The following is a 10,778-nucleotide window of genomic DNA, read 5'->3' on the forward strand; positions in this document are numbered from 1 at the left end:
ATAGTCATGAAGTGCTTTGAGAGGCTGGTCCTCTCACACATCAAATCCAGCATCCCTGACTCACTGGACCCACATCAATTTGCATACAGGGCAAATAGATCCACAGAGGACGCCATCTCTCTGGCTCTTCACACTGTCCTGACTCACCTAGAGAGACAGGGCACGTACGTGAGGAAGCTATTCATAGACTATAGCTCCGCCTTCAACACGGTCATCCCCACCAAGCTCATCACCAAACTCCACCAGCTAGGCCTCAGCTCGTCATTATGTGACTGGATCCTGGACTTCCTGCTGGCACGACCGCAGGCAGTGAGAATGGGCCCGCACCTGTCCTCCACTATCACCCTGAGTACCGGCACACCACAGGGCTGTGTTCTGAGCCCCATGCTCTACTCCCTCTTCACACACGACTGTGTTCCTGCATTCGACACCAACACCATTGTCAAGTTTGCAGACGACACAACGGTGATCGGGCTTATCACCAACGGGGATGAAACAAACTATAGAGCGGAGGTGCAGAACCTGGCGGACTGGTGCTCGGATAACAACCTATCCCTAAATACCACCAAGACCAAGGAGCTGATCATCAACTTCCGTAGGTCACATAACGGGGAATATGCCCCGATCTCTATCAACGGGGACAGTGTGGAGAGAGTGTCCAGCTTCAAGTTTCTGGGCACTCACATTTCGGAGGACCTAACATGGTCCAATAACACTGCTGCGCTGGTCAAGAAGGCACAACAAAGACTGTTCTACTTAAGAACACTGAAAAAGTCTGGTCTACCCCAACAGCTGCTGACGACCTTCTACCGCTGCACCATAGAGAGCATCCTAACGCATGGCATCCCTGTGTGGTACCTCAGCTGCACGGAGGCAGAAAGGAAAGCTCTACAGCGGGTAGTCCATAGAGCTCAGAGGGCCATCGGAACACAGCTACCAGACTTGGAGGGCATCTACAACACACGATGCCTCAGAAAAGCCACCAGCATCCACAAAGACTCTTCACACCCCTGCAACAGTCTGTTCGAACTCCTTCCATCGGGCAGACGATACAAGGCCTTCTACGCCCGCACCTCCAGACTCAGGAACAGCTTCATCCCCAGGGCCATAGCTGCTATGAACCGGTCCTGCTGAGCCGGATGGTCACAACGCATAGATCAACTTGCACTTTACCCTGTCTAAAACTGTTACATTTGTTTCGTTGGGTTGCTGTTGTCTAAATTACTTAAATTATTGCATCGTATAGGAGGCGCATTCCCAATCTCGTTGTACCCCTGGGTATAATGACAATAAAGATATATTGTATTGTATTTGACATTCAGAAATAACCCTGATGCTTCACTTTCAATGGAAGTGTTTGAAAAATAAATGACAAAAATGCAGCAAAATAAAGGCACCTCGAAACACAGAATAGGTGAGAGATACAAAGATGCTCACTATCAGACTATTCAATCCAGATTAAGTCTGAGACGCTATCCCTGTCAGTTTTGTTCCTGCCCCATTCGGGTTCCATCTGTCCATCTGTCAATTTGAAAAGTCCGGGAGCAGAGCAAGGACGCCCGTTGGCTGAGAAGAAAAGTAAATGCTAGTTTAAGTGAGAAGTCAGGTAAATTGGACAATCAGGCAATTTAATTGGTGATATAAGCAATACTTGCAAAAGGGTGCAGCCCTGTTCGGGTGCAGCCCAGTGAGAAAAGTGCGAGTCTTTGGCTGCGAGTCTTCGGCGAGGAGGCTGAGGTGAGGAGGATACGATTGTTTTAAGCCAGAGCTGGTTATAGGCACAAGGTGATGGCGGAAAAGTTGGTGCAGTGTGTTTCCTGCAGGATGTGGGAAGACAGGGACGTCGCTGGAGCTTCTGGGAGCTACACCTGCAAGAACTGTGTCCAGGTGCAGCTCCTGAAGGGACGTGTGGTGGAGTTGGAGAGGCAGTTGAATGACCTCAGGGCCATCCGGGAATGCGAGAGTTTCCTCGACAGGACCTATTGTGAGGCTGTCACGCCAAGGGTCCAGGTCGAGCGAAGGTGGGAGACTGTTTCAGGGGGGAGTGGACGTGGACTACAGGAGACCCCAGTGGCTGTGCCTATTGCAAATAGGTATACGCTCTTGCGAACTGTCGGGGCAGAAGACGTTTCCAGTCCGAGTGGCGGACCTGTTGGCAAGGATACTCGACAGGGGAGACCGAAGTCTGGAAGAGCCGTAGTGGTCGGTGACTCCATAGTCCGAGGGACGGACAGAAGATTCTGTGGCAACAGGAGGGACTTGAGGATGGTCTGTTGCCTCCCTGGTGCCAGGGTTCAACACATCACAGACCGGCTTCAGAAAATCCTAGTGAGGGAAGGCGATCAACCTGAAGTCGTTGTGCACGTGGGCACGAATGACGTCGGGCGGAAGAGGAAGGAGGTGCTACAGCGGGAGTTTAGAGAGTTGGGAAAAACACTGAGAAGTAGGACGTCGAAGGTGGTTATCTCTGGACTGCTACCGGTACCTCGTGCTGGTGAGGCCAGGAACAGAGAGATAGAGGGTATGAATTTATGGCAGAGGGACTGGTGCAGAGAGCAGGGATTTAGATTTCTGGACCACTGGGATCTCTTCTGGGCTAGGGGTGACTTGTACAAAAGGGACGGGTTGCATCTTAACAGCAGGGGGACAAACATTCTGGCAGGCAGGTTTGCTAGTGTGACACCTGTGGCTTTAAACTAAGTAGTGGGGGGGAGGGGTTAACAAATTGTGAATATGAAGATGAGGTAAAAGGGAATACAGGAGGTATTGCAAAATACTCTCGGAAGAATGGGAACAGAAGTTCTAGAGGGGAAAAGAAATTAAGGGCAGGGCCAATTGTGAACGATGTGAGAGGGGAGGTAAATACAGAAGTTAAAGTGTTGTACTTAAATGCGCGTAGTATAAAAAATAAAGTGGATGAGCTTGAGGCTCAGTTAGTCATGGGCAAGTATGATGTTGTAGGGATCACTGAGACATGGCTACAAGAGGACCAGGGCTGGGAACTGAATATTCAGGGGTACACAACGTATAGAAAAGACAGACAGGTGGGCAGAGGGGGTGGGGTTGCTCTGATGGTAAGGAATGATATTCATTCCCTTGCAAGGGGTGACATAGAATCAGGAGATGTTGAATCAGTATGGATAGAAATGAGAAATTGTAAGGGTAAAAAGACCCTAATGGGAGTTATCTATAGGCCCCCAAACAGTAGCCTCGACATAGGGTGCAAGTTGAATCAGGAGATAAAATTGGCGTGTCAAAAATGTAATGCTACGGTGGTTATGGGAGATTTCAACATGCAGGTAGACTGGGAAAATCAGGTTGGAAATGGACCCCAGGAAAGAGAGTTTGTAGAGTGCCTTCGATATGGATTCTTAGAACAGCTTGTACTGGAGCCTACCAGGGAGAAGGCAATTCTGGATTTAGTGTTGTGTAATGATCCTGATCTGATAAGGGGACTAGAGGTAAAAGAGCCATTAGGAGGCAGTGATCACAACATGATAAGTTTTACTCTGCAAATGGAAAGGCAGAAGGGAAAATCGGAAGTGTCGGTATTACAGTATAGCAAAGGGGATTACAGAGGCATGAGCTGGCCAAAATTGACTGGAAGGAGGCCCTAGCAGGGAAGACGGTGGAACAGCAATGGCAGGTATTCCTGGGAATAATGCAGAGGTTGCAGGATCAATTTATTCCAAAGAGGTGGAAAGACTCTAAGGGGAGTAAGAGACACCTGTGGCTGACAAGGGAAGTCAGGGACAGCATAAAAATTAAGGAGAGGAAGTATAACATAGCAAAGAAGAGTGGGAAGACAGAGGATTGGGACTCTTTTAAAGAGCAACAAAAGTTAACTAAAAAGGCAATACGGGGAGAAAAGATGAGGTACGAGGGTAAACTAGCCAATAATATAAAGGAGGATAGCAAAAGTTTTTTTAGGTACGTGAAGAGGGAAAAAATAGTCAAGGCAAATGTGGGTCCCTTGAAGACAGAAGCAGGGGAATTTATTATGGGGAACAAAGAAATGGCAGACGAGTTAAACCGTTACTTTGGATCTGTCTTCACTGAGGAAGATACACACAATCTCCCAAATGTTCTAGGGGCCGGAGAACCTAGGGTGATGGAGGAACTGAAGGAAATCCACATTAGGCATGAAATGGTTTTGGGTAGACTGATGGGACTGAAGGCTGATAAATCCCCAGGGCCTGATGGTCTGCATCCCAGAGTACTTAAGGAGGTGGCTCTAGAAATAGTGGAAGCATTGGAGATCATTTTTCAATGTTCTATAGATTCAGGATCAGTTCCTGTGGATTGGAGGATAGCAAATGTTATCCCACTTTTTAAGAAAGGAGGGAGAGAGAAAACGGGTAATTATAGACCAGTTAGTCTGACATCAGTGGTGGGGAAGATGCTGGAGTCAATTATAAAAGACGAAATTGCTGAGCATTTGGATAGCAGTAACGGGATCATTCCGAGTCAGCATGGATTTACGAAGGGGAAATCATGCTTGACAAATCTACTGGAATTTTTTGAGGATGTAACTAGGAAAATTGACAAGGGAGAGTCAGTGGATGTGGTGTACCTCGACTTTCAGAAAGCCTTCGACAAGGTCCCACATAGGAGATTAGTGGGCAAAATTAGGGCACATGGTATTGGGGGTAGGGTACTGACATGGATAGAAAATTGGTTGACAGACAGAAAGCAAAGAGTGGGGATAAATGGGTCCCTTTCGGAATGGCAGGCAGTGACCAGTGGGGTACCGCAAGGTTCGGTGCTGGGACCCCAGCTATTTACGATATACATTAATGACTTAGACGAAGGGATTAAAAGTACCATTAGCAAATTTGCAGATGATACTAAGTTGGGGGGTAGTGTGAATTGTGAGGAAGATGCAATAAGGCTGCAGGGTGACTTGGACAGGTTGTGTGAGTGGGCGGATACATGGCAGATGCAGTTTAATGTAGATAAGTGTGAGGTTATTCACTTTGGAAGTAAGAATAGAAAGGCAGATTATTATCTGAATGGTGTCAAGTTAGGAGGAGGGGGAGTTCAACGAGATCTGGGTGTCCTAGTGCATCAGTCAATGAAAGGAAGCATGCAGGTACAGCAGGCAGTGAAGAAAGCCAATGGAATGTTGGCCTTCGTAACAAGAGGAGTTGAGTATAGGAGCAAAGAGGTCCTTCTACAGTTGTACCGGGCCCTGGTGAGACCGCACCTGGAGTACTGTGTGCAGTTTTGGTCTCCAAATTTGAGGAAGGATATTCTTGCTATTGAGGGCGTGCAGCGTAGGTTCACTAGGTTAATTCCCGGAATGGCGGGACTGTCGTATGTTGAAAGGCTGGAGCGATTGGGCTTGTATACACTGGAATTTAGAATGATGAGGGGGGATCTTATTGAAACATATAAGATAATTAGGGGATTGGACACATTAGAGGCAGGAAACATGTTCCCAATGTTGGGGGAGTCCAGAACAAGGGGCCACAGTTTAAGAATAAGGTGTAGGCCACTTAGAACGGAGATGAGGAAGAACTTTTTCAGTCAGAGGGTGGTGAAGGTGTGGAATTCTCTGCCTCAGAAGGCAGTGGAGGCCAGTTCGTTGGATGCTTTCAAGAGAGAGCTGGATAGAGCTCTTAAGGATAGCGGAGTGAGGGGGTATGGGGAGAAGGCAGGAACGGGGTACTGATTGAGAGTGATCAGCCATGATCGCATTGAATGGCGGTGCTGGCTCGAAGGGCTGAATGGCCTACTCCTGCACCTATTGTCTATTGTCTATTATCTCTCAAATCTCTATCGTTCACCCATTTCCAATGAGTCTCCTTCCCTCTCTTCTGACCTATTTTGTCCCTCATTCCATGTTTGGTGTCACTGTGCCCCTTCAGCCAACACACTCCTCCTCCATCAGTCTGTGGAAGAGTGATGAGATTTGGTGAAATTTGAACTCACAAGTCCATTACATTCCAAGCCCAGTAACAAGAGGCTGTGGAAGATGGAGTCATGAGCAAAACACAAAGTGCTGGAGCGACTCAGCGTGCCAGACAGCATTTGTGGAGGGAATGGACAGGCAACGTTTCAGATCAGGCCACAAGTCTGAAGAAGGGACCCAAGTCCGAAGAAAGCAAAAAGACCTGAAGCCAGTCCATTTTCCTCCTCTACTGCTCTGTTCTCAACTTGAGGCTTCCCCCTCTAGCACTACTGAAATGTCTTCCTTTTTCCAAAAATGTAGCTTTCCTTCTGTCCCAGCTGCTGCAAATGTCACACACATTTCCTCCATTTCCCACATGACTGTTCTCACCTCCTCTCCCCAGAAAGAACAGAAATAGAGCTCCCTTCACCCTCACCTTTCGCCTCACTAGCTTCTGCGTCCAGCATATCACCCCTCACGATTTCCACCAGCTCCAACGAGATCCTCACACCATTCTCATCTTCCCCCTATGGTACCAAGTACATGACAATGGTCCTTTTAGTCACATGTATCGAGGTATAGTGAAATTCTTTTTTCGCATATAAACATAGCACAAAAAGTAAGGAAATTTGTGTTTAGTAGATTATTTATTTGTTGTAACAATGCTTCTTGGCAATAAATCTTATACCGTTGGAAAGCCTGTTCATTTCGCTTTTAAATGGTGCCACATTTGTAAGGAACATGCATTTGTGGGATGAGCAGCAGAGCTGAGTATGTGGATTGCGCCCATGAAAAATCTGCCAAATCTTCTCTGCCAATGCCAAACAGCTTATTCTGCCATTGACTCTTGTTCGGTGTTGTTTGGTGGATTGGATGATTGAAGTCTGAAGAAACAAGACATATTGGCAATTTAATAATTTATTCATTTAATAAACAGGAGCCTCAGTAGCGTGTGGAAGAACCATACACAGCCACAACAGCTTGGCACCTCCTCCTCATGCTGGTCACCAGCCTGGTCACACACTGTTGTGGGATGGCATCCCATTCTTCAACCAGCATTTATCGCAAGTCAGCCAACGTGGTTGTGTTGGTCACTCTGGCACGAACAGCACGCCCAAGCAGATCCCACAAGTGTTCAATGGGGTTGAGGTCAGGACTGCTGGCAGGCCATTCCATCCTCTCCACTCCCAAATTCTGGAGGTAGTCTCTGAGAAACCCTGCTCTGTGGGGGCGAGCATTGTCATCTTGGAGGATAGAGTTCGGTCCCAGACTGTGAAGATATGGGATTGCCACTGGTTGCAGAATCTCATCTCGATATCTCTCTGCATTGAGATTGCCTCCAATGATGACAAGCCTCGTTTTTCCAGTGAGGGAGATGCCGCCCCACACCATCACACTGCCTCCACCAAAAGATGTTACTCTATCGGTACAGCAATCAGCATAGCGTTCTCCGCGTCTTCTCCACACTTTGACCCTATGATCCAATTGCCGTAGGCAGAATCTGGACTCATCGCTGAACATAACGTTCCTCCACATGTTCATGTTCCAGTGCACGTGTTGCCGACACCAGCGCAAACGGGCCTGACGGTGAAGGGCAGTCATGGCAGGCCTCCTGGCAGCCCTATGAGACCGGAGATCAGCTGCGTGCAGTCTGTTCCGAATTGTCTGGGCAGAGAGTCGTCGGCCATATCGTCCTGCAAACCTTGACTGCAAATCTGTAGAAGACAGCCTACGGTTCCTAAGTGCTGACAGGGTGAGGAAACGGTCTTCTTCGGGTGTCGTCTTCTTGGGACGCCCACTTCGCGGCCTGTCTCTGACATCCCCCGTTATATGGAACTTGGCCTTCACTTTGGAGATGGTACTAGGGCTCACTCCAAATAATGCCATAACTTGGTTTTGCGGAACACCAGCTTGAAGTTGCCCTATCGCACGGGCCCTATCCAGATCAGTCAAACGTGGCATGCCGATTCTTGGAGCAGACACCTACTGACCACTGTAGCAGGGCCCATGCTCACAGATGCTGCCAATCAGGTGCCAAGCAGGCACCTGATTGTCAGCACCTGGGGGTACCAGAAGCTCAAAGAGTCAATAGCAACAGCAGAATAAGCTGTTTGGCATTGGCAGAGAAAATTTGGCAAAATTTTCATGGGCGCAACCCATATACTCAGCTCCGCTGCTCATCCCACAAATGCATGTTCCTTACAAATGTGGCACCATTTAAAAGGGAAATAAACAGGCTTTCCAACGGTATAAGATTTATTGCCAAGAAGCATTGTTACAACAAAGAAATAATCTACCAAACACAAATTTCCTTACTTTTTGTGCTATGTTTAGTTCAGGTAAAGTATTACGATACATTAGCACAATCTTAGACCGCCACCACATGCTAACAAACAGTAATTGAGTCAGCAATAGTTTGCAGATTTTGATTAAAAGTTTCACTTTTGTTTTGTATGGATGGGTGCAGTATTTTAGACTAAGCACTGTATTCACATTCTACTTTTACATTTTTGAGCAATTGAGTCAACTATTGTAAGAAGATTTCAATTAAAAGTTTCACTTTTGCTTTGTATGGATAGGTGCGATATTTTAGACTAAGCACTCTAGTTTCCCTCTCCCCAAATGCTCAGTCGCCAGAGATGCTGCCTGTCCCGCTGAGTTACTCCAGCACCTTGTGTCTATCTTCTGTGTAAACCAACATCTACAGTTCCATCCCACACACAGTGTATTCACAATCTTCTTTCTTATTTTTTTAGTAATTGAGAGTCAACAATAGTTAGAGGGTTTTAATTAAAAGTTTCACTTTTGCTTTATATGGGGCAGTATTTTAAACTAAATATTGTATTCACAATTTGCTTTAGTGTTCAAGCAGATCCTATTGGGCAAGAAGTGCCTGGACACAACCATGGCTGATATGTAATATTTGACACAAAATGTTGAAATAACTCAGCGGGACAGGCAGCATCTCTGGAGAGAAGGAATGGGCGACGTTTCGGGTCGGGACCCTTCTTCAGACCTTCTTTTTGTAGTGCCTTAAGTAATTGCCTTACTTTTTTTATCTCCAGGTTGCCAGCTCTGCTGCATGTAGGTGTTCTTATTCTGCCCCATTTTGGCATTTATTTTTCAAACACTGCTTTGAAAGTGGTGAGTCAGGGTTACATTTGTATGTCAAATATTGCATGTGTGGGAAGGAATTCCAGATGGATGAACATAGCATCTCTGGAGAGAAGGAATGCGTGACATTTCGGGCCTTCTGAAGAAGGGTCTGGACCAAAAAAGTCACCCATTCAGCCAGAGATGCAGCTTGTCCCACTGAGTTACTCCAGCATTTTGTGTCTATCTTCAGTTTAAACCACCATTTGCAGATCCTTCCTACACATATAATATTTGACATTCAGATCCTGACTCAACACTTTCAACGGAATGTTTGAAAAATAAATGTCAAAATGGAGCAGAAAAAGGACACCTCTAAACAGCAGAGTTGGCAACCAGGAGATTAAAAAGTACAGTCTGACTACTCAATCCAGATTAATACCGATGCCATTCCTGTTTGTTGTCTCCTTCCCCTCTCGGGCTCCATCTGATCACCTCTCAATTCTCTATCACTTACCTCTTTCTCATTGGTCTCCTTCCTTCTCTTCTAATCTTTTTTGTTTGGCATCAAGGTGCCCTGTGCCTCCTCTCTTCCCCCACTCTCCTTCTCGCCCTCCCCCTCCCTCCTCCACCTCCTTCCCTCCTCCACCTCCTTCCCTCCCTCCTCCTCTTTCCTTCCTATTGCACCTCTTCCCTCCCTCCTCCCTCCTCCTTTCCCCTCACAACCAACGCACCCCTCCTCCATCAGTCTGTAGTAGAAGTGTCCCGCCAGTGGGATTTGAACTCCCAAGTTCATTACAAGTCCAGTAATTTGACGCAAGAGTGTAGAGAAGCCGGAATGTTGAGCAAAACAACGAGCTGCAGACTCGGCGAGTCAGGCAGCATCTGTGGTGGGAATAGAGAGGCGACATTTCAGGTCGGGATCCTTCTACAGACTTAGATCCCAACCCGAAATGTCGCCTGGCCATTCCTACCCTGCCCCCATTACCGTCCACTCCCTCCTACCTCCCCCCCATTACCGTCCACTCCCTCCTACCTCCCCCCATTACCATTCCCTCCACAGACGCTGCCTGACCCGCTGAGTCTCTCCAGCACTTTTGTGATCCGATCAATGATCCCACCACCTATAGCCCTGTGACTCTCCCCGAGGCCTGACTCTCACGCAGCCGCGCCGAGGTCCTGCTCCACAACCTGCCTCACTCCCTCCCTCCCCGCTTCCCTCAGTCCCTCACTCACTCCCTCCCTTATTCCCTCCCTCCCTTATTCCCTCCCTCCCTTATTCCCTCCCTCCCTTATTCCCTCCCTCCCTTATTCCCTCCCTTCCTTATTCCCTCCCTTCCCTCTTCCCCTCTCACTCACGCTGCTGTTGATACCCGGCTGCGCCGCGCGGATCACCTGCTGGGCGCCGCCATTTTTCCAAACCCGCGTCACCGCAGCAGGCCGGCAGGGCGCATGCGCACTGCGCCGAGTCCAGGGCCCGCTAGTGCGCGTGCGCGGTGTGGGGTCGTTCAAAGGTCTAACTGTCACATGGCACCAAGGCAGGTACAGAGATATTTGAATTGGTTGTTGACCAGTTTGGTGTTAGTTCTATAACATTCTCCTTTTCTAAAATAAAACAGAGTAGAGAAAATATTTGCTTCGGCTCCTTCAGAGTTTGGTTTACTTTAGTTTGGTTTATTGTCACGTGTACCGAGGTACAGTGAAAATCTTTTTGCCACGTGCTATCCAGCCAGCGGAAAGACTATACATGGTTGCAATCGAGCTGTCCACAGTGTAGAGATACAGGATAAAG

The 10,778-nt window shown here is 47.7% G+C and overlaps 1 protein-coding gene across 3 annotated transcripts in view; it reads right to left on the reverse strand.

Annotated features, from left to right (window-relative positions):
* The window catches only part of xpnpep1 (X-prolyl aminopeptidase (aminopeptidase P) 1, soluble), a 65,832-nt gene extending 55,374 nt beyond the window's left edge, over positions 1 to 10,458 (reverse strand). The window contains exons 1-2 of one of the 3 annotated variants that reach the window (XM_078412818.1): positions 10,346 to 10,426; positions 6,330 to 6,420 (exon numbers count right to left, since the gene is read on the reverse strand). In XM_078412818.1, the coding sequence (XP_078268944.1) occupies positions 6,330 to 6,360 (31 nt within the window). In that variant the 5' untranslated portion in view covers positions 6,361 to 6,420; positions 10,346 to 10,426. Of the gene's footprint in view, positions 1 to 1,437; positions 1,567 to 6,329; positions 6,421 to 10,345 lie in introns of those variants that run through there. The other 2 variants (XM_078412821.1, XM_078412820.1) reach the window with 2 other exon arrangements.
* Between the last annotated feature and the right edge of the window lie 320 nt (positions 10,459 to 10,778).

The sequence above is a fragment of the Rhinoraja longicauda genome, chromosome 16 (assembly GCF_053455715.1).
Source record: "Rhinoraja longicauda isolate Sanriku21f chromosome 16, sRhiLon1.1, whole genome shotgun sequence".
NCBI classification, from domain to species: domain Eukaryota; kingdom Metazoa; phylum Chordata; class Chondrichthyes; order Rajiformes; family Arhynchobatidae; genus Rhinoraja; species Rhinoraja longicauda.